Source organism: Epinephelus moara, chromosome 2 (genome assembly GCF_006386435.1).
Source record: "Epinephelus moara isolate mb chromosome 2, YSFRI_EMoa_1.0, whole genome shotgun sequence".
Classification (NCBI taxonomy): domain Eukaryota; kingdom Metazoa; phylum Chordata; class Actinopteri; order Perciformes; family Serranidae; genus Epinephelus; species Epinephelus moara.
Genome location: NC_065507.1, coordinates 12,572,966 through 12,597,041, shown reverse-complemented (window position 1 = coordinate 12,597,041; position 24,076 = coordinate 12,572,966). Strand labels below are relative to the sequence as shown.

At 41.7% G+C, this 24,076-nt stretch overlaps 1 protein-coding gene across 4 annotated transcripts in view; it reads left to right on the top strand.

Annotated features, from left to right (window-relative positions):
• veph1 (ventricular zone expressed PH domain-containing 1) overlaps positions 1 to 24,076 on the top strand; it is a 124,639-nt gene that overhangs the window by 85,892 nt on the left and 14,671 nt on the right. For all 4 annotated transcript variants that reach the window (XM_050064019.1, XM_050064003.1, XM_050063994.1 and 1 more), the window contains one exon: positions 9,810 to 9,927. In XM_050064019.1, coding sequence (XP_049919976.1) covers positions 9,810 to 9,927 — 118 coding nt within the window. The remainder of the gene's footprint in view (positions 1 to 9,809; positions 9,928 to 24,076) is intronic.

The following is a 24,076-nucleotide window of genomic DNA, read 5'->3' as shown; positions in this document are numbered from 1 at the left end:
TAATTCAGTTTTGACTAGTCAGAATGACGTTACAGATATCTGTAATTCAGTTTTGACTAGTCAAAATGACGTTATAGATATCTGTAATTCAGTTTTGACTAGTCAGAATGACGTTATAGATATCTGTAATTCAGTTTTGACTAGTCAGAATGACGTTACACATATCTGTAATTCAGTTTTGACTAGTCAGAATGACGTTATAGATATCTTAAATTAAAATTCATACTAGTCACAATGACATTACTGCTAGTCAAAATGACGTTATAGATATCTATAATGGTAATTCCGGATAGTCAAACTCTGAAATTAACTGTGTGCCATATCTTGAAAATATGATATGGAGGATTACCTACAAAACCATGTATGGACTTATGACCCACTACAAGTGTGTGTCAGTGTATTTATCTGCAGAGGCTCTGCCCTCTGCCTGGATGTTCTTCTTATTTTGCTGTGTTCAGGACGTTCCTGGGCACAGTGTTCAGGAGGTGAGGTCGGGACTTTATAAAAAGGTAGCTACCAGGCTGTAAGGAGTATGCAATACACACAAATAGTAACTGACAATTCCTGATTAGTATATCTCTGACTTATGTCATCAGTTGAGAAGTGAATCTTTAAAATTAAGCCTTCAAAATTTGTAGTAAATTAACTTTTTATTCAGGTTTTTAAAAGAGAATTCCACAACACAGTCAACCTACCTACCTGTGGGAAGTAAATGAGCTGAAAGATGGGCCCTATACAGGACTGTCCAAGGGTTCCATAATGGCCCCGTGCCAATTGCCCACATGGGTGGGTTTACCCAAGTGGGCCGCACATGGGTTATGCTACGGCAGCCTGAGTACTAGAGATGCACCGATCCAGCTTTTTCAGTTTCGATACCGGTTTCAATGCTGTGGCTTCTAGTATCAGCCGATACCCGATACCGATCCGATACCAAAGCTGACCTAAAAGCTATATACCTTTACATGTAGAACAGAAAAGACTAGAGGCATCAGACATTGATGACTACACAGTTCTTTCCTAAGATAAAATGAAACAAGATGAAACAGATTAATCTACATCTACATCTTGTAACTCTTGAGACAAGTGTTTGCTCACTTTCTGGTACTTTTCCGACAGTGCGGAACAGTCGGAAAAATATTTGCACGATGGCAAATTCTACCTTGGCTCCAGGTGATCCAGTAAACGTTGGAAGCCCACGTTTTCAACAACCGTCATTGGTTGTCCATCCGAAACAATGTACTCCAGCACTTTCTCAGAAATTTTCACAGCTTTTGCGCTATTGCTGGGGAATTTCTTAACTGCTGTGTAGTATTACCTCCTGCTCCTTTCGACCTGCTCAACTGCTGGAACTCTTGGTGCTCCCTTTGGTGATGTTTCTGTAGATGATTTATTAAATTGGTAGTATTATACTTGGCGGTACTACCACCACCCCTAGCAACATTCACTTTGCAGACATTACAAACTGCCGTCGGGCTAGTTGGAGTGTTCAGTGTGAAATACCTCCACACAGCAGATTCTCTCCTTCGCTCCATGATGTATGACGTAGCTTGCGTCGCAATAAATTTAAAAGGAAAGGATCGCCTCAGGTATAGGTTGCATTTTCCGATACCCGATCCATCTATTTTGATGATATCGGGGCCGATATTCGATCTACATATCGGATCGGTGCATCCCTACTCAGTACTGACTGGATATGGGCCCAAAATGGGAATCTTATCTAGGGCTCACTTGGGTAAAACCACCCATGTTGGCAATTGGTATGGGGGCTTTATGGAACCCTTGGACAATCCAATATAGGGCCCATTTGGCAGCTCATTTTCTACCCACATGGGTCCCACATACAAATGTTGGCTGCACTCCTAACATTTACTCATGTCATAGTTTTTTTATTAAATAAAATATCTAAATTGATGCAGCATGAGCATAAACATCAACTTTTTCCTGCATTACCCATAATGTGACTCAGTTCAGTCAGACAACTCACATTTTAAATGTTTATTTCAACAGCAGAACATAGTTAGAGTTTGGCATCTAGACTCCAGCCTCATCGCTCCCCACAGATATGTTTACATGAGATATTGGGGAGTGATGATTAAATATTCCCCCTTTAGCCTGAGCCTGCAGGTGGATGTTTTGGTGGAGGTGGGGCTGAAAGAGCGAGCAACAGTACTGATACAGGGCAGCAGTGGTATTGACGAGGCAAAGGGAGAGCTGGGAAGATTTTGCAGCTTAAATAGACCGCCACATTGGGAGGGTGTGTTTTGTAGGTGACATTAAAGAGTGACGTGTGACTTGTTTTCAATTCCAATATGTTATGATTGTAGCTGCTAAAGTAGCCTGGTGACATTAGCCTCATGCAGAAGTATGGTAAGCTCATTTCCCACTTTTCGGGTTGTCTGTCCGTCTTGTCCATCCGTCCAGCCCATTTTTGTAAACGTAATATCTCAAGTATTTGTTCAAATTTGGCACAAATGTCCACTTGAACTTAATCATTAACTGATAAAGTTTTGGTGGTCAAAGGTCAAGATCACCATGAACCTTGCATCTGTCTCATTCTTGTATACGTAATATCCTAAGAACACCTTGAGGGAATTTCTCCAAATTTGGCACAAATTTCCGCTTTGAGTCAAGGATAAACTCGTTTTGGTGGTGAAATGCGAAAGGTCAAGGTAACTGTAACCTTGCATCCGTCTCATTCTTATTCCCTCAAAAAGTAGTTGGCACTGCCTAGCCGGGAGGAACTTCTGTGACACATGAGACGAAGCATTTCATCTACTTCTACCCGGGCCAAGTTGCCATTTTACTGTTCAAGTTGGGCTGAAATCCAAACATGCCCTTTCATAACTACTTTTAATTCAGCCCTCAATACTTCTGTGCCGTGCCTGAAGAAAGCCTTGAGGGACTTTTCTCAATTTTGGCACAAACGACATCACAAAGTGTGTTTTTGGCCATAACTTAGAATTTACACAGATTCCAAAGCTCTGGAGCCACAAAAGGCTTTATACAACTTTTCACATCTGCAGTAGGACCCCCCCCAAGACCTGTAAAACGACTTTGATGTGTAAAATTGGTAGAGTTCCCTTCAACAAAAATGACAACAATGGATGAGACTCACTGTGCTGACTGATTTTTTTCTGCTGTTCAAGTAAAATATCGTTTTAAAACTAAACATAAGAAAAAAATAGTTGCATTTGTTTTCGTGTGCAGTTACAATCTCGCATCTTGATCAAATTATAATGACGATCTACAAACAGCGACAGAGGGAGGGTGGTGGGTTGAGGTGCAGGAGGAGAGAGGGGGGCGTACTGAAGGGTACGGGGGGTTACATGAGGATAGATGGATTATTTTCAGATCCACATAATCCAGTCATTGTTTCTTCATCTCTTTATTGAATCCACCTCTCCGGTCCTGATGGATCAAATATGGGTTTGTGTTTGTCCTCATCAGCTTGTTGCCAGGCTGCACATTTGTCACTCTCAACACAGGGACTTTTTCTTAAAGGCTCGTTAAAACCACATACAAATCATCAGCAGTGTGGTGAGCCTGGCACACACTGGCTGCAGTTTGGGGTTTATTGTTAATAGACTCAGGAAGCAAATGCACATCTTACTCATATCATTTAATGATTTACTTGTCACTGTTATGCAGCAGATTTGTCTTCAGTGACTGATACCCTCACACACATTGTTGCTCAACGTCTGACTCACAGTCTGTCTTTTATAGTATTTCTGCTTCTGTCTTTGCTTTGTTGCTTTTTAGAAAATAGATGATTCAGATCAGCTTTGTAATCAGTAAACAATGTTAAAGCTATTTTAATTACTTCAGCATTTGTTTGGGCATGAGTTGGACTGTCTAATCCAGAAAATGCTGTTTTTTTATTGTCTCTTCTGAAAGCCAAAACTTGTTGGAATGAAGATTACTGTGTGAAGTCCAAAATTTCAGTGAGTAAAAGTCAGGAGAAATGTATGTTTGTCAGCCTCATGTGGCAACATTGGCAGTTTTTAAGAGCACAGTTTGACTTTAATAACATTTTTCTGTTAAGTATTATTTCCTTGAATGAATATCCTGGATTAAACTTTTCATGTCTAAAATTCAATGGCATACAAACAATATTTTTAGATACTGTATCAAATGTAAAAACAATGTGACATTGTGGTTGCTCTTGGTGATGAACCTGCAGAGAATCATCACCTGAGTCTGATGCTCCTCTCGGCTTTATCAAGCTTTACACTGAGTTCCAGCCCGTTGTTTAGCTGTCCGGCCCTCTACTGTTTTGGTTCACTTTTAACGCTCATTGTCTCGTTTATGGTCACAGCAGGCAGCTATTTTTGGTGAAAAAGCTCCAAAAACTCACTCGTCAAGTGGAAGTCGTCGAAATCTGGTGCTTGGTCAGTGACTTGTGGCGTCAGACACTGATGAAAAAGACGTCCTTTAACGTCGGCATGCTATGCGGCTGGTTGCCGTTTTATTCTAGCAGTCCTCAGCGGGGTCAGGGGGAAACGCGGTGGGGCAAGAGTGAAAGTTAAGGCGGTGAATGTCTTATAGGACGGTGTTCGCGTCCCATAAGATTATAAAGCCAAACCCTGTTCTTTTTTTCTTAAACCTAACCACGTGTTTTTGTTGCCAAAACCAAATCACGTGCATTTATTGCTGGACGAAAACAAATGTCAATTTGCATTGCTGTACTGACGTAGTGCGTTTATTTTTAAAGAGATTGTATGTAAACAGTAAATTTCCTGTGAAAACTGAAGCTTATTTTGAAAGAAGACAATGCCTGTAACAGGCAGAACTTGACACGGCATCCCAGAACGTCAACAACCAACAAACCCAGGGTACCTTTCACATCGTATCTGAATGTGGAAAGTCCATGACCAAATGTCGATATGTGACGAGATTGGAGTGAGAATGTGTTGGATATTTCCCTGAGAAATTGGTAAAGATCAAAAACAGAGCTAAAAGATGTGAATACAATGTTTTTAAAACCAGCCAAAGTCAAAGCAGAGTCCAAGATATCCTGATTTTTGTCCTCTGTGAGTCACACCCCAAAACCCTCAATCCTTCACTTCCCATAATGCAACTTGATAGCATCTTTTAATAGACTCTATCTGTGTAACATCTTTCAAAGCCTCACCTACAGTTTGAAAAGCAGGCACTCATATATATATTTTTGTCTCAAGCAGAAACTGAGATGATCCTGATGATGTCATTAGAGTTACTTTCTCAGACTTTAGAAAGATCTCTCCAGAGCCTCGTGAAAACTAGATGACATGATGAGTAAACTGAATTTCATGTTTGAAATTGGTGAAGTACCATTTGGTAATTAAACCTATATGAATTCATTGTATTCAATAAACTCATTGTGTGTTTCAGTGAAATTTTAACATGCAAATTAACTTGTAGCCTAAATGTAGTGGACTAAATGACACAATATTTCCCCCTGCAATCTAGTGGAGTACAAGCGTGAGGTTGTTAAGGATGGAGTACATGTACCTCAAAACTGTACTTGAATGTAGTATAGTTTTCTGTATCCAGTCCATTCTACTTGCACTTTCTTCTCCCCTCTGCCTCTCACACTGTCTCTGTCTGGACTTTCCAGTAATCATAATCAGGATTTCTCACAGTTGCAACATGTGTCTCCTGAAGACCGCTCAGTCCCCTGAATCATATCAGAATAGTAATGTTGGCTTGAACCCACAGATGGCCCGTTTCTCTCAGCCACACATGGTCCTGGTTTATTTGTATCCGCAGGCGAAGCCCTTTCACCTCAATTATTTAAGTTGTAACAACACAAAGAGAGGCTGTGATGTATGGATGAATCTACATGCTCTGCCACTCTTTTAATCACGGGCGCTTATTCGTGACCAGTACTCTGTGTGTGTGTGTGTGTGTGTGTGTGTGTGTATGTGGTACAAATGGGAATACACACATGAAAAGCAGCGTTCTCATTTACATCCTCGCTCATTAACATCAAGGACTGACTGCGGGGGCATAGGTCAAAAGGTCAAACACACTGGTAGTTCAACCATCGCAGCTACCTGTTTTTCTTACACTCAGTCAAATCCTGCTGCCTCTGGGCGCTACATGTGTGTCTAACTTTGCTGCGGTGAGAAGAACTACTGTCGTTCTTAAACGGATCATCAGAAAATCTAACAGGACTTCACAGGTTGGAGAAAGGATGAAGCGGTATTGTGATGAAGCAATATTGTATTGATACAAGGATGCCAAATATCGTTTTTTTAATATAGGCTATAGGCTATTAATATTGCAAATACATATTAAACTTTTGGTAGCCTGCTAGAACAAAATCAGTTGCTTTTTCAGTCCACTACATTTTGCTGCAATAAAAAATGCTTAAGTGTTTAAAAGTTTCCTTTTGGGGACATAATTTAAGGTTGAAAAAAGCTTCAAAAAGCAGTATTTTGCAATACATGTTTTTGCAATACTCCACATGGTAAAATTGGTATAATATCAACACATTCTCACTCTGACCTTGTCACATATTGATGTTTGGTCATGGACTTTCCACCTCCACATACGTTGTGCAAGGTACCCAGGGTGCGTTGGTTGTTGACGTTCTTGAACACAGTGTCAGGTTCTCGTCTTTCGTTTTCACAGGAAATTTAATGTTTGCATACAGTCTCTTTGAAAATAAATGTCGGTACAACACCGTGAATTGACGTTTTTTTTTTTTTTTCCTTCAACAACAAATGCAAGTGGTTAGGGTTTAGGAAAAAAAAATCAGGGTTTAGCTTTATAATCTTATGGGATGTGAACACCGTTCTCTCGGGTGAAAGTTGGTGTTTGTTGGACCCATCCACCACCCCTCCTGCCACCCCACTCAGACTTTCGCCCTTGTCCCTCTGCGTTTCCTCCTGATGCCGCCGGGCACGGCTAAACTATAACGACAAGTGACCGTATCATGCCGATGTTAAAGGACGCCTTTTTTCATTGGTTTCTGACGCCGCAAGTCACTGCCCAAGCGCTGGATTTTGACGACTTCAGAGTGAGACCGGGCTCATAATATCGTATCGTTGGGCCTCCAGTGATTCCCACCCCTAACCGAAATACTGGTTTTAGGCCCTGTCCACATGTGTATTTGAATGTGTATTTGGGGGCGGCAGTAGCTCAGTCCATAGGGACTTGGGTTGGGAACCGGAGGGTCGCCTGTTCGAGTCCCCGTCCGGACCAAAATATGGAGCGTGGACTGGTGCCAGTTCACCTCCTGGGCACTGCCGAGGTGCCCTTGAGCAAGGCACCGAACCCCCCAACCGCTCGGGGCGCCTCATCAAGGGCAGCCCTCTCACTCTGACATCTCTCCACTTTGTGCATGTATAGGTCCTAAATAAACTAAACTAAACAAAAATGTAGCTTTGTCTATGCCTTTCCGCTTTTCATCCAACTGCAATCTGCGTTTTTGGTCACAGAAAACAGACCTCTATAAAACTCCTTTCACAGTGAAGATTCTTTGAAACTCCGTTTTCAGTGTTGATGTGTAGACAGGGAAAACAGAGTTTTTGGCTTGTGACATCAGACTGTACGCTGGTATCTCCTTATTGAAGCTTCACAAATTAGGCTTCGTGTCCTGAAATGGCAGACATCTTCTTCTTCTTTGCGTAGCTTTAGGGTTACAGTTACATCACGGCCTGTTGGTTTGCCATGCTTTTGACAGGGCTTGAATTGTGTCTTCATTTGGACAGATTTCACTTTATTTTGTAACACTGCTTGAGTGGACTTTTTAGAAGAAAAAAACAAACAAGAAAAACAAAGAAGGGAAAGCCCTGTTTTCAAAATTACCCATGTACATGCGGATTTGACCTTAGATGATGCGTAAATACAGTATGAACACACACGCAGGAGGAGAATGACTGCCTCTTTGTCATGAAGACTGATGACAGTAATCCATCATCTCTTTAAATGGTCCTGTTTTTCTCCAGACCAGTCTAAGATAAATATGTATTATCTCATGGGTTTAACTGTCACTGAAGTGTGTTTGTGTGTACTTCAAGTGAAGTATAACTGTTACCATGTGCAGATGGTCTGCAGGGATTTGTATTGGTTTCCATTACTTTCTGTTCACATACACACACACACAGACACACACACTGATGCACAGTTGCACAGTCCATAACTGGAATGTCAAGGATTTTACCACTGAGAGTTGAGGGTCACTTATCATTAGTGTGTGCTTGTTGTGTTTGCGTGTATGTGTGTTTCTGCATGTACAGCTGCTTTAACAAGCTTTTAAATATTTATGTGGGCTGGTTAAACTCTCCTGTAAATTCCCAATTCTTTCTTTCCATCTCTTCTTTCTCTTTATTGCATTTTGTGTAGTAGAAAGTAGAGAAAACAGGAAAAAACAGTATAAACCTGATAGTGTAAATAAACTTTCAGATCCTTTGTTTGTTTCATCTGGCTGCACCAGTTGTTGGAGGCAATAGCAGTGTAGAGGCAGAGGTGTGCAATGTGAGCAGAGCCACTGTGGTTGTCATATTTATTTTTGCATCCAAAAAAACCCACATGGCCCTGAAGTAGTATTTTGTTCAAGCTGAAGATGAAGAGTAATTGTTTGTGCTGATCTATGCTGACACTCCTGTCTCCACAGATATAAGCACAAAAGGACGCTGGAAAAACTTTATAGGAAATCATCAAAGAAACTTTATGATGCAGTCTGTGTTTTTTTTTTTAAATATATAGCTAATCAAATCCAGTGTTACTGTAGGCTGTGTGTACACTGTGCAGATCTAATATGCAGGACTAAATAAATGAAAATATCATTCGACTGATCAGACTCAGAAATGGCAGATTGGCCTTTACACAGCAGACGTTTTGACTTTGCCCTGTTCATGTGAGACTAGTATTACCGTGGGACCTCTGGTGATTTGTAATAATTGCAAAGGTCGTCTGTGATCTTAAACCTGCACAAATCCACCATGTCCATAATTTGTCAAGTAAAAATCCCATGGCAAATTACCTAACATATTTCACCAAACACAGAGGTCGTGTGATAATATTAGTCCTGTGCTGTTTCCTCCACACCTTGTTTCTGCCTCTTTCCTGGTCAAGAACTATGGAGGCTGCATCAGCAATTATAAAGGAGTAATTGTTTTCATGGCGTTTTGAGGGCAGGAGGCTCATCTCACTACACAGCATGAAGACCCGTTTGCAAGAAAGCAGGTTCAAATCAATCAGAAGAGCGAACTCTCAGAAGATGGGGAGATAAATGACATGTGACAGTGTGTGGTCGAATCATTTCTGTTTGTCTAACCCACATTTAAAAGCAAGAAGGAGGTTAACACTGTACATCACTGCTCATGGTGCTGTGGTGAGTCTGTGTTATGTAGAGTGGAGTCACAAATGACTGTGCACATGATATCCAGGGGATAATGTCAGTGAGTTCAAGTTAAATACAGACTTCGATCATTCCTTCCTATTGCACTGCATGAAACACATGCATAGGGGTGTGATCTATAAGTCACATGAGGTCCCCAGGTAATACTAGTCCCATGCAAATAGGAGTTTAGTTGAAAAGCACAGGTGTTACTAATAACATTAAGCAAGGCTCTGTTTTATTCAGTTGTCCCAGTACACTGTGACAGTGAGCCAGAGTGCACAATAACAGGCCCCTGAAACTTAAGCAATTAAATGAAATCCAGCCATCATTCATTTTATCACTTACACTTGTGCTTTTCCGATTGTGATGCATCAACATAATTTCTGTGTCAATATTGATAAAGAAGTACCAAATAGAAATTCAAATGTAGTTACAAGACATTCAGTGAATATTCTGTCTTGTTTCTGTCTGTCTTCAGGACATGGACAGTCTCCAGATTCAGCTGGAGGAGGTGCGTTTCTTTGATCTGTTTGGCTACAGTGAGGAAGAGGGAGGATGGCTCTGCTTCATGTGTAACAACCCTGAGAAGGCCACAGGTACGCACACACACACACACACACACACACACACACACACTTAAACACGGGCCAAATCATACATGACTATGATTAAGTCCTGAAGCCCTGTACATACTCCGCAAGAACAGAAAAATTTGTTCTTTTTCTCGAGGTGGCAATAATAAGAACAAAGTTCGTTCTGGCCAGGACATTTCATACTTCACGAGAAACTCAATTGCAGAACTCCTGGGAATTCCCCATAGGCCCCTCCCACTGCCGCATATGTCACACACGCTTTTCCACATTAACCACGCCCACATCAAATTTCTGACCAATCACACAATAGTTCTTGGACACCACACAAGAAGAAAGTTCTGCCTAGATGATGTGTCGAGAACAAGCTGCAAGATAAATTGCATTACTAGCCCTGTAGTCTCGCTCACCAGACCTTTCTCAAGAAAAGAAAGGTCTGGCTGGGTCGACTTTCACTTTAAGATTGGAGAAAAAAATGCCCCGGCTTTTTTTATTTCTTTCAACCAATCACAATCATTCTTGGCGGTGCCACAGCAACGGTGCGCTTGAAAACTGCTACACAACCGGAGGTGGTAGGGCGGGACTTCAGCGGGTGGCTCGTTCCGCCCAATGAGAGGCTGATCTATGCAGCGAACTTCTGCCCACTCAGACTACTAGCCCTGCAGCCCTGCGAGAGAGAACAAATTTCTCTGTTCTTGCGGAGAATGTAAAGGCCTTTAGAGTACGCACACAATAGTTGGGTGTATGAGAATAACTAAGAAAGAGCACTTTATTTTCATGTGCAGTATTATATTTGGCAGTATGACTCTATTCTGGGGCCTCTCCTTTTTTCCTAGGCCTACAAAGAGAGCCTAAGGCGGGCAGAACAAACCTCCCTGCCCTTCCATGCGCCTACATGGAAAGCCTAACCTCCAATTTCCGCATACTCTGTCAGCGGCACACAGTGCAGCGTAGCGCACTACATAGCAAATATGCTCCTATTCTAGTGAATAGCTGCATTTCCACAGCGAGCGGAGCGCAGCGTCTCTGGAGCGTCCTAGAAGCTGCACGGCACTCCACTTCGTCGGAGATACACGCCAGGTCTATTTTTCAGCGGCTACGCTTCCATTTCATGTCAAGCCACGTAGCTCAGATCGCACCAAACCAGAAACGGAACACACATAGCATCTGGTAAATTTCAAAATACAACACAATGCACGGACTACAGATTGTAAACTCTCAATTTTTTTAAAATCGTGAAGTAATGTTAATGTGAACAGCAAGGCAATCTCAAGTTGAACAATTTATCAATTGCTTTTTATTGCGTGATCTCGCAGTTCCCACGTGAGCTTGCGGCTCTGCTACACTGCGCGACTCTCCAGAAACGCATCCAGTAGGCGAGGGTACACGTCGTCAGTCGCTCCAGATCCACGTTGCTGCGCTGCGCGACGCTGACAGAGTATGTGGAAATTGGGGGTAAGGCAGGGAGAGCAGCAGCAAAGACCCCCCAGGAACAGAACAGAGCAGCATCAATGACAAACAGAAATGACATTGATAAGTCAGACCAGACGTTGCGCTAGACTTTTTTGTCGCCGGTCATTTTGTCATTAATCTATTTTTACCTGTCATTTTAATTTTCGTTTTTAAATGATAATAAAGATATTCAAGGACATTTAGTTTTCATTCGTTCGTTTTTAATAAATCCAACAAGCAAGTTATAAAGTGTGCATTAATAAGGACATGAACGAAAAGATGAACAGACATCCACACACCCGTGCCATTAGGCTTCGCCCTGGACACACCAGATGGCACTAACGCGTCACTAACACGTCCAGTGTGTCCAGGGCGTTATGTAGTTATGCCTGTAGGCTTGGTGACACAAAATTAAAATTGTAATGAAGTGATTAGGGTACTGAAAAATGTGTTCGGTTATGCACTGTGTTATTTTAAATTATAAACACGGTATTTTCTCCTCACACAGTGCGTGCTGTTGTTATTTTATTTTGAAAATTGGCCAGATTCTCTCGTCTTTTCTGTGTTCGACTTCCTGTTTGGTACGATCCGCTCGATCCAGCTTGACAGAAGTGCTCGCGGCTCCCGTGAAAAATAGACCAGACGCCGAACTGAAGCGCTGCCTCCGCGGGCGCTCCGCTCTGCTCAGTGGCCTGTGTGGACAGTCAGGTAGGATAACATGGGCGCTGACTGAAAACTGCCTCCGTTGCTGTGCGCCGTGTTTCGGTTCCGCGTCCGGTGTGTCCAGGGCGTTATGTCAACAACGCTACATGAAGCAGATGAATGACTTTTTCTTTGCAGACAGTGTGAAAACGGCAGCCACTTAAACCACTGACTGTGCACTCCGCCGCCAAGTGGGCAGCACTTAAACCACTGACTGTGCACTCCGCCGCCAAGTGGGCAGGGGTGGTAATTGCAACCTGTCACAATGACCGACGGCCTTCAGATTTTCCGGTCATTGTTGTAAAAATCCGGTCAATGACCGAGAATATCCGGTTAACGCGACCCCTGAGTCAGACACAGCATGAAAAGGAGGAGCTGGGGTGGAGACAGGTTGCAAAGCAGCTTGCAGAGGAAGCAGCAACAGTAGGCAGGCCAGAGCAGTTTAAATAGGGCGCCCTGAATGAGATTCGCCAATTGGTTGCATAGAAAGGAATCATGTGGTCTATCAGCTGACTCCCCTCCATCAATCAGCTGCTCCATCAGTTGATTGGGCTGTTTGAGATCAGCTGATGTAGCTGGGATGTGAGCTGAGCTTGACCTCGTGTCCTGCCTGAACTAACACTAAGCTTAATTTTTACGATTGTTGTCGTGGCAGCAGTAAAAAGTTGTCATTAAGAGAACACAGACAGGGATTAGACATGGACATTTGTCACGGCATCAGTGAACACTTCAAAAGATCATGTCCTCTGGAGATGAATAAGTTCTTGGTGAAAGTTAATGACAGGGTATGATTATGATTATGTATGAACACACTGCTGGGCGAACTAAACCAACAAAATCAATAAATTCATAGCCAAGAAAGTGCGTTTAAAAGGTGAGGCAAAGAGGAAACACACAAGAAAAGACAGGAAGAATGAATATGATAAATTCACCCTCTCCACCTCACATACTCTCTCATATATTAACATCAGATTACTCACTTTGACAGACAGCAGTCCAGTGTGGTCTCCCCTGAATCTCTCCTACCTCTTGCTGTCTTCTCTAAACAGAGCAGTGAAGAAGTAAAGTGGGCTCTCATGTCCAATCACATCACCAGCTTTCCTGGGCACAGTGGTGTTTCCCAGGGGTCTCATGGTAAAACCACCGCAGAGCCGAGCTCCATGGGATGTTTTCACTCAAAATGCCTTTAAAGGGGAATAATCTTTTCCCAGAAGAGTCAGGGAAAACGGAGCAGAGAGCGGCTCTTAAGAGCTGCCAGTGTGATTTGAAGGGTCAGAGTAATCAGTCAGTCAGTGCCATCATGACTCACTTCTGATGAGTTTACTTTGGACCAGCGACCCCCCTTCGATGAGCACTTAGTCCTGATCAAGTCAGACTTAGAGTAGTGACTACATCCTTAAATCACATTTAGATTAGTGTGTGTTTTCTGTCTGTCTACTTCACACACTGGCGACTTAAAACTGTAAAAATGTGACCAAAAATTAAAAACAAATGTATGAAGCACTTTAAAAACTTACACAACGGTGGCTGCCACTATTCCCACTGTAAGAAACAACGAAAGACGGTGTGTGCAGTTAGGTGATGAGACAATGGATTAGAGTCTATAAATCGACGAGTGACAGTCTAGCCTCAGGGGAGCGACAGAGGAGAGAGATGTGACAGAGTTTGGGAGACAGGCTTTAAATCTGCGCGTGCAATATCTCTCTGTCGGTCTCTGTCACATGGAAGCGGTTATTAGTTATATAAGAGGAGCTAGAGGAGGGCAGTTTGTGGCAGATGTGTTATGATGAAGAAATATGGAAAAAGCAGACAGGGAGAGGAGATAAGGTGAAAATGAGAGAGACTGACGTCTGAGGAAGTGAATCAAGAAAAGTGTAATGAGTAGCTGTAAATCTCCGTCCCATACAGCAACATGATGTTTTTGTAGGCTCTGCCGTTTGATGGCAGCTAATAAGAAGTCAGCAGGTATTTCCCAGAAAGTTAAAGCCACGGGCAGGAAGTCATTTGCTGGTGGAGGGAAGCTGGCAGATGGGATGCAGTAAAAGTTTAGTGTAAGCATGTGTGTGTGTGTTTATTTATGTTTATGTACTTTGGAGGGATGAAGTTGCAGATTATAGATTACCACATCAGTATCTCACAGGTCTTGTGTAATAATAATGAGAAAAACAACTTGGGTATGGTGAGTTTGGGTTATTTGGAGATAATAATAAATAATAAAGTGTGCTATTTTGATATTACAAATAAACATAATTACTGTGCAGTGTTGAGAAAACTACCCCTGAATGATACAACATGTAAATAGTGAGTTAGAATAAGAAATACAGACTAAACCTAAAGGTGCCCTGTGGAGTTTTTGTGTTGTATTAACTGTTTAACACTCAAACAAAGTGTGTGTATTCTTGAGGTCTAACAAATGTGTCGAGTGCATTTCCTTCCTCAAGACACGTTTGCAAAGACAATTTTTTCTGCTTCTTTCCGTGCCGACGACAGACGTGGCTGGAGGCGTTGTGTTTTCAGGTTATCCATCCTCACGTCCCGTTCTTGTGAATGTGAAGCCTTAAGGGAATTTCCTCAAATTTGTCAGAAACGTCCACTTTGCCTCTAAGATGAACTGATTAGATTTTGGTGGTCAAAAGTCAAAGGTCACAGTGACCTTCAGGGTTTTTCCCTGGCTCAAAATGAGGATCCTGATCATGTGCGACCACGTGCGTGTGTATCGTGCCTTCATCTGGCTCAAACAAACACATATTTTGCCAGATTGCTACATGGCTGGTCAGTGGCATTTATTTTGTGAATCACTGGATATAAAATGTTCATCAGTAATATTTGTTCTTAAACCGTTCTGAAGTAGCAGATCACATGACTCTGGTTCAGCCATGTTTAAGACTGAGAATATGACCACAAATACTTACGTACTGAATATGTATCTCCACGACTGAATAGCTCACTCGGAGTAAAGTCCATATTACAGACATGCAGTCCAAAAGTGCATCCAAGGCACTCTGACTGTAAATCCTTTATTAATACATGGATAAACCAAAGCATGTTGTTTTCAGATTCTCTCTAGACTCTCTACTCTCTAGTTAAAAAAACGTTGGTTTATCCATGTAATAATAAAGGGTTTTTAACTACAGTCAGAGTGCCTCAGATACATTTTTGGACTGCCTGCCTGTACCATGGACTTTTAAACTGAATGACAGGAGATATAAGGAAACGGAAAAGGTAGAGGATACCATGAGACCACTTTCAGAACCAAATTGACTTAAAAAGATAACGTGGACCCTCTGATGTGGGGCTGTATGAAATACTTATCCATAGTCAGTGTCCTACACACGGTAAATGGCTTTCGGCATGCTCCCTGTTTGGAGAGGCAGATGGGGCTAGCACCCCAGAAGCTCAGCAATGCATTGTGAATGGGGGTGCTGGGCAAAGCACATCTTATCCACCAAAAAAAAACGGCCTACCTAAAGAATGAATATTAGTCTAAGTGGACGCTATATTGAGAATATTTTCGTTGCTTTACCTTGCCATCAGGCAGCCCTTTCCTTTGGCACTACATTTTCTCAGCCGTGAAACTTCCATATTCCTACACAGAAACGCCCGACTGTGCCATGCACTGTATCACGCCACAGCTGCCTTCTTCTTTCCTGCCTTTTACTGGTGCATTGCTGCATTTCCTGGCATGTTATCGCCACCACCTGTCGATCAGTGGAATATAATTGACATATTGTTGGCAAAAAAATATAATGCACACACAGGGTACTCAATAAAACTGGTTATTATTATCACCAGTCACGAATATTGACATATGTATCCGAATGTGTTTGTATTTTTGGCCATTCAATACCCTGATGAAGACGATCTAGTCGAAACGTTGGTACTTCAATAAAAGAAAACATTTTTGCATCGAGTCTTAGAGTGTGAGCCTGACATCTTTTTTAAATTTTGTATTTTTGCCCATAACATGGTGCTGGTGGTTATTGTGGCTCAATCCACCACATTTACATGGCTTCATTTCTAACCTGACACCTTTACATAAAAGCAAACTAGTTTTTATTGTGGCTAACAGATCACAGTCAGGCAAGAGAAACTCACTTTATTATTAACTAGAGTTATTAATAATCTCTGCTGCCAATAGAGGAAACATTAAAGTATGATGAGGGCTAAACTATGAACATATTTTCCATATTTATTTTTTTATCCTGCCATCAGTTCTGATTAGTTTTACGTCTTACTTCAGTGGTCCTTTCTGCTGCCAGGAGCATTGCAGCTCAGTACAATGTTCTGGGGCTAAAGGACAGAAAAGCAACCCACACGTCTTTTCCCTCGCAGTAAAAGTCAGCATGGAAACTGACAGTATGACACTATATGACAGTGTTAGATGAGCTGTTTAACTAGCTTTGGCTTCGTATAAAGGCAGAAAGACCTCATCTGAAAGCACAGCGAGCCATTGGTCTAATCCACTTGGGAAAGTTTCTAAAGCTGTCAGTATTTGAGATGTAAGATGATATAGTGACTGAAAAACGATCTTGGGATTGTTATTCATTCGGTTCATTTATATGGAAGCTGTCATTAAGCCGAGTTCACAGCTTTTCATTTTCGCCTTCTCACATGTCATTGTCTTGTCATCAGCCATTTCTCTGAATACACAAACACACACATTCACAGAAGTAAACACACACGTCAGCCTGGCCGATCCAAACAATACAAAAGCCAAATGAAAGCCATTCTTCCAGCTCCGCTGCTCAGAACAAACCAGTGTAATCACCGAGCCAGCTGAATGACTGCAAGGAACGGATGATTACCTTTCAGACTCATGCCAGTCTCTCTACATTACAGCAGGATTTAGAGAAGGAATAATAGATCTTTCCCACTGGGACTGTGTGATTGGAAGCGTGTGTGCATTTGGATCCATGTGTTTACTGAAGCATTTGTGTCCTTACAGCCCCGGATGGCCCTACTGCTCTGCATGTCTGTCTGGTATAAACTTAAAGGTTGAGTTCACCCAAATGGCAATATATACAGTATATTATCGTAGTAACCAGCCAAACAGTGTCTGAGATTTTTGCCTCCTCCCTATCCTCGAGAATTCAACAGCAACATCTCTTTCTAGACCTCAATCAGTACTTTCACATGCACAGCTACAGTTATAGCTTGACTAGCCCTTTTAACTGGACTCCTGTCCTTGTCCCAGTATACAAGCACTGGAGGGGAATCGATTTATGGACCAAAGTATGTCTGTATGTATGATAGGTGGAGATATGCCCACCTTCAGCTTGTTAGTATTGGACCTTTTTCCTGTTGACCTATTACATCACAGACCAAACAATCGACAAACATGTTAGCTGTGGTTAGCTAGTGGCAAACTGGTACCATGGTGGCCATCTTTACAGCTCTGTACACTTTGTCTCTCCAAAAATGCATGGCTCTGGATGTAGATTTCACCATGTTGTTACCGGCTTCATCTTCTGTTACGCATTTAATGCTTTAGACTTCCGTGTCAAAGCCCAGGGCGGACACTATGGAGCATGTCCAGAGCGCCTCGGCCAGTATGGGTCCGATTGATTGTATACATGCATGAGTAATATCGTCTCCCAATCACATTATCTGCGTGTGTTCGTCGTTGATAGGATTTCACTCAGACTAACATGTATACATGCATTTTAAATGTCCGGTTTTAGTCGTACTAACACAATAAATAGATTTTCTCTAATGTCATGTAAACGTACCGATTGTAAAGTTTTCAATGGAGTGTTTTCTAACATACAAAAATTTCCTGTGAAAATGGAAATCTCAGAGGCGCATCAAAACCAGGGAAAATAATGTCCTCACGTCACCAAATTTGAGCGAGAAAAGATGTTTTTTGAACATTAGTACACTTTAAATTCAAACAATTGCAGCTAGACACATACATACAGCATAATACACAACAGTGGTTTTCAACTGGTGCGTCTCGTTCCAAAAGTGGGTCGCGGGTTCATTCCGAATGGACCGCAAGTGACTTGTGAACGTGTCATGTTTGTGACTTTATTGTGAAGTACAATGAATTTCCGGCACAGAAGTTTGATTTTGAAGAGCCAGTTTCTGCTGTAGAGTGAATGAGTGACTAAGAGACAGCTACTTGAAAGAGACAATAAACTAGCCTGACAACGTGGACATGTATGACGCTGAATGTATTAAACTGTGTGGACCTTGAACTAATGACTGAGGAGAAATCTGGATCCTGTGGCTGGACCAGTTGGTAACCACCGTTACACAACATGTGGTCAGTGTGTTTATGTCACACTTGTAATGTCCTTTTTGTTAAACCAATAATGTGTCTACTTTTCTATGTTTATTTGTTTCCCAAACAAGTCACAAGTGTTTAAAGTATTTAAATAACCCTGCACATTATGGTGAAATCGTTTTATTAAAACACATTGATATTGTTGATCATTTTAAACCAACCACCCATAATTAAAGACATTGGGTAAAACACAGTAGAGCAGAGTCACTCCAACATGTACAGTGTATCTGTTACTGAGGTCAGGCACAGACACACCTCCTGTAACTGCAGAGCCGAAATCACTATTATTAAACCTGTATAAAACAGCACATGTTGCATCACTGTTGACATTAGCTAACACACAAACACAGTCAGCTGTTCGCCGCAATATGGAGCTACTATATCCAGTGATTAGAGTGTTTATTGAAACAGGAAATTAAGACATTCCAAGACTAAGAGGCATCAGTGAGTTCATATGTGTGTATAGACATACAGCCAGCATACACTTGTGCACATGAGCATGTGTGATGTAAGCCAGAGTTAGAGAAATAAGGACTTGGAGTTATTTTATGCATCTTGGCAGTCGGAGAATTCAACAGTAGTCCTGATCGGTACATGTTATTTCCTGGAACAAGAAATTCTCCCAACATGGCTATAAATCTACCCTGCGATGCATTCAAGCAGCCTACTGTGTTAAATAATCGACCCCTCCGTGACCTCTACCACCTGAGGCCTGACATTTTTGTGTTCCTCATATGAATGAACTCAGTGGCCTGAACCAACAGAAACTTTAGCCGATCATTAGTCAGCTGTCACCAGTCAGCTACATAACTTTGAGGACAAGGGGCTACGTAACGTTTCATGCGGAGCATTGATTGAGTACATTATGTACATGTGGTCTTTATTGCGCAGGACAAGTTTAAAAAAAATGAAATGAAATAGATTTTTGGAACACCATTGACATTTTTAAGAGTAGGTGCTCTCTGGTGCATTTCTAAACAGTGTTTTGATAGTTTATATTTTGGCCAATTTTGGTTTTAAATGATGACATACAGTTGGGAGTAAGGGAGGAAATGTAGGGAAATGGAAAAGGAGACATTATACATAAAAGATCTTAGACCCCTAGGCCACCATTAGACCACATTCAGATTCATAGTCAGTGTATTATAGTAGATGTCGGTCAACATGCCCCCAGTTTGGAGAAGCAGGCAGGGGTACTGCCGCGGGAGCTGAGCAATGTACTGCTGCGGATGGGGTCAGCAGCAAAGCATATTTTAGCCACCTGAGAAAATCGGGGAACTGAGGCTGTCATTTCACTCGATGATTTAACATTATTGAACACAGGAGCTGCTGGTCTACCGTTGTCTCATTCGGTTGATTTGGTTTTGTTACTGTGGGACTTTGGCGTTTAAAAGGTTTAGTGCTGATTCACCAAACTCACACAGTAACACAAATAACTAACTGATGCAGGCAGCATCAGACCAGCAGCCTCTGTGTTCAGCAAGCTAAAATGATTGATTTTGTCAATGGAGTGTGGTGGCTTCGACAAGAGCATAGATTGGGGAACTGGAGCAGATAACAGCTTCGCATCAGAAAGGGCTGCTGTGGCAAGGTGAAAATACTCTCAGTATATACACTTAAACTGCTATTGATTATTTTGAGATGGGACTATTTTAAGTTGCCAAATAATAATTAATTATAATAATAAATACATTTTATTTATATAGCACCTTTCATACAAGAAATGCAGTACAGAGTGCTTTACAATAAGGGCAGTATAAGCACTGAGTGAACACATGACAATAGACATGATGGACATAAAACAGACAAGGCAATTCAATATAAAGGACATTTAAACAGTTTAAAACATAGATTAAGTGATTCTACAATTTTCATTTAAAAGTGGTGGTGATTTGACATCCTATCAATCGAGATCTCATATAGTATTTCTTCTTGTGTCACCTTTTGGCCTTCTGACATCACTAACAATCAGAGCCTATAATTCCCAGTGGGCACAGACTCACCAACAGACATTGATAAACCGAATGGCCCTTCATGAGTTAACCTCACTGCGGGTTTTATCTGTGCCGGGTACAGCCAACAGCTGCCCCAGAATCTACGACCACCCAGTTGTGGCACTGTGTATCAAATAGAACTCATCTCAGTCTCGTCTTAATCTTTCCATCTTTCATAAGATATAATGAATCATGACATCATAAAATCATAGAATTGTAAAACTATAAATCATACAAGTAAGATTTTAAAAGAGTTGCAGCAGCATGAAGTGTAAAAAGAAAGAGTTTCAGACCTGTATTAGGAAAGTCAGAGCTAGTTAAAGGCGAAAGTGAACACATATGTTTTTAGCTTTCTTTTAAAAATATCTATCGGGCTAACTTCCCTGATATCTATAGGTGGTGTGTTCCATATCTTTGGGGTGTAACTGACAAAGGTCACACTCTGATCTTCTTCCAGCTGTTGCTGGGAACCTCCAATAAACCGGCTAAAATATGTTTTGCTGCAGCCCCTTGTCCACAGCAGTACATTGCTTAGCTTTGGTGTCATACTCGGGCCTACTTTATTGAACTGGAACGTGCTGACCAGCATCTGTATGTAATGCACTGACTATGGATAAGCCCCTAAAAAGATCCCAACTATCACTTACCACTGACGATTTGAACCTGTGTTCAGAATTTTACAGAAAATTTACTGGATTGCTCAACTGCCTCAAAACAAAACAAAAAAACATGGAAACCATTTTTATTTTGCAACGCACCGACTGATCAGAACAAGTTGAGGCAACTTCTTTGCAACCTGAATGGAATTACAGGAAATATGTTCTCAGTTCGGACAAAAAAAAAAAAAAGCCAAGTCATATTTCAAGTCAGTGATTGTGCCACAGTACCTGTATTCATGCAAAATCAAATGGCTCATGTATATAAGACACTACTCAAGATGTGAAACATATGAACAGGTCTTTCACCAAAATGAAAATGACCATGAAACAAGCCCACAACAATGCAGTCGAAGCCAGGAAACAAACCACAACAGTCCATTGGAAACTTTCTTACTCGTCCAACTGAAAGCTGTCCAGCTACATCCAGTATATGAGGTCAAGTTACAGTAAATGACAGCGATGACTCATCTCATCTCACTGAAACAAATGCAACAACTTGACTTTGGACCCAATGCAATTTGGATTTGGAACATATCACTTTTAGGTGACCCACTTTTGTATTTTCATCATAAACACAGCACATAACACTGAACATATTTACCATGTATGCATGCTGCTCACATTACCAGCTGCAACCAGCCAACATTTTACTTTATAATGCTTTATATTGCTTTAACATATTAAAAACTTGCTGACTTTGCCTGAGTGGCTCGCTGTGATTACACTCAAGCAACGAGCTGGTCTCGTGTTTTTAATAGTAAAGGAGAAAAGGGAGAAAGGTGAAGTGTTTTCCATTGTGAAGGCCAAAGTGGAGCCAGTGGTTACTGCAACTCCATGATGCTTTATGATATACTGTTGAGTTTAACTACTGGAATGCCTTTGAAGTAAGTGATAATGAGCAGGGTTGTGTTTATGTGTGTGTGTTTGTACATGCCAGAAAAAGGTACGCAGGTTCGACATGTACCTCATTCTCTTCTGCTGTTTCTGGCACTGGTGAGTATTTTTACTTGGATGGCTCCTACATGCCGTCACCTAATCACCAAACTAAACTAAACTAAACAGAGTTAAGTGGTTTGTGTGAAACCACCAGAAACAAGACAATAATTGCCTTAAAGGTCTAGTGTGTAAGATTTAGGGAGATTTAGTGACATCTAGCGGTGATGATTGCCGAATGCAGCCTGCTCAGACTTCTCCTGGTTAGAATTCCTTCAGTGTTTGCTGATCGGGAGGTTTTTACCGGTAGCCAAATTATCCGCAGAGGTCTCTTCCTCCTTAAAACAAATGAACCAGGTGGTTAAACTGAATAAAGCAGTTTAACATCACAAATCAGTTTTTTTTTCTACCCTGCCCAGCACATTGCAGACTGTCCTCTTGCCCAGCATTTGCAAATGTGTGCTCACGGATTTTCTCTGATAGCTTGATAACTGAATTATCCACAGAGGTCTGATCCTCTCCAAAACAAATGGACCTGGTGATTTAAACTGGTAAAACCACAATATAAAGCAGTTTTACATACAAAAAAATCTGCGTTTTGCGACACTCTCATCGCGTCCATTCTGGGCCACTGTAGAAACATGGCAGTGCAACATGGGGATCTCCGTGGACAAGGACCTACTCCCTATGTAGATAGAAATGGCTTATTCTAATGCCCTGTTTCCACCAAACATGGTACCTTTGGAACCAAAAGTAACCCTTTAGACATGGCACCTAGACCCTAGCTTTTCCACCGCAAACGGTACCCTTAAATGTGGGCGGGGTTGTTGTCACTCACTGTATTTCCTCATCACTGGTGACACAGAGTGAAGTCTGCGCCTTGTTTATCGTCCACAGAACGGGGTTGTACGCCGATATTTTCAGAGCAAATTAGTACGGGCTGCAGTGAGAGTCTCTCTCCATGGGATATTTAAAAATAGTGGGTTTGTGCATTCAGTCCTTCTCAGGCAAGCTCAGGGGTTTAGTGTTGTCGTAAGCCCACGGGAACAACGCTCCGCAATGCTTTTTTTTCTCCGAGTGAGGATTTGGACATATGCCTTCCCGATCAAAATTATTTAAATATATACAAACGTTTGAAGATCCAATCATTACTAAAAGTGTACGTCATATAAAAACTAAAGTAATGGTCAAAGTTGACATATGGAATATTGGTGTGTAGATGGATTCAGGTCATTCACTTACACGTTGAGTAACATTATAATCTGACGATCCACCTTAAAAGTCGCCAGCAGTCGGCCCAGTGAATTAAGTTATTTTTTTCTCAGACTCCACCTTGTCACAGTCAATAAAACTCTCCACAGTATGAACAGTGGTTATATGAGCCTCAAAACCAGCCACAACTCAGCCCTGAGCAGAGTGACCATCCTCTACTGACCAATCAACAGACTGCAGTGTTCACAGCTCCACCTTTTAGTACCAGATCTGTGTGCTAGGTACCCCAACAGAGGGGGGACCAAAAATGGGGACGATACGGAACAGTTCCATTGGTACCATCCACAACTTTTCACAGTGGAATCAGAAAAAAAGGTACCAAACAGAACTGAACCGTACTGTTCGGTGGAAACGTAGGTTGCTTAAGGTAACAAAAACGCAACCCAACTCTTATTTTCAGGTGATTATACACAAAAGAAAACATACTCATTGTATTTTATTCCAGTTTTGCCAATATATCCCCTTTAGTCCTACACTGGACCTTGGAATTTAAGCACTCACAAACGTGCATACACTTAAACATGTGCACATGCACTCCCTCATGCCTCTACATGTGGATTTGCGCACACATTCACTCATGTCTGGAAGACAGATCCCCTGTTTGCCAAAAGGAAAGAAAAATGGAAAACCCCAAGACAGACCCTCCATCATTTTACCATCAATCAGTGAAGACACGCTGGACAGAAGTTCTCACCTCCAGGAATTATGTTGCAAATTCAGGAGATTCCCTGGCTTAAGAGGAACTTTATCACGCTGTGCCAGAGCTTAAGTGAGTGTCATTACCACAGATGGAGGCTTGAACTGCGCGGAAATGATTTCAGAGAGCGCTTCTCAAGGGTGCTGTTAGATATTCTGGT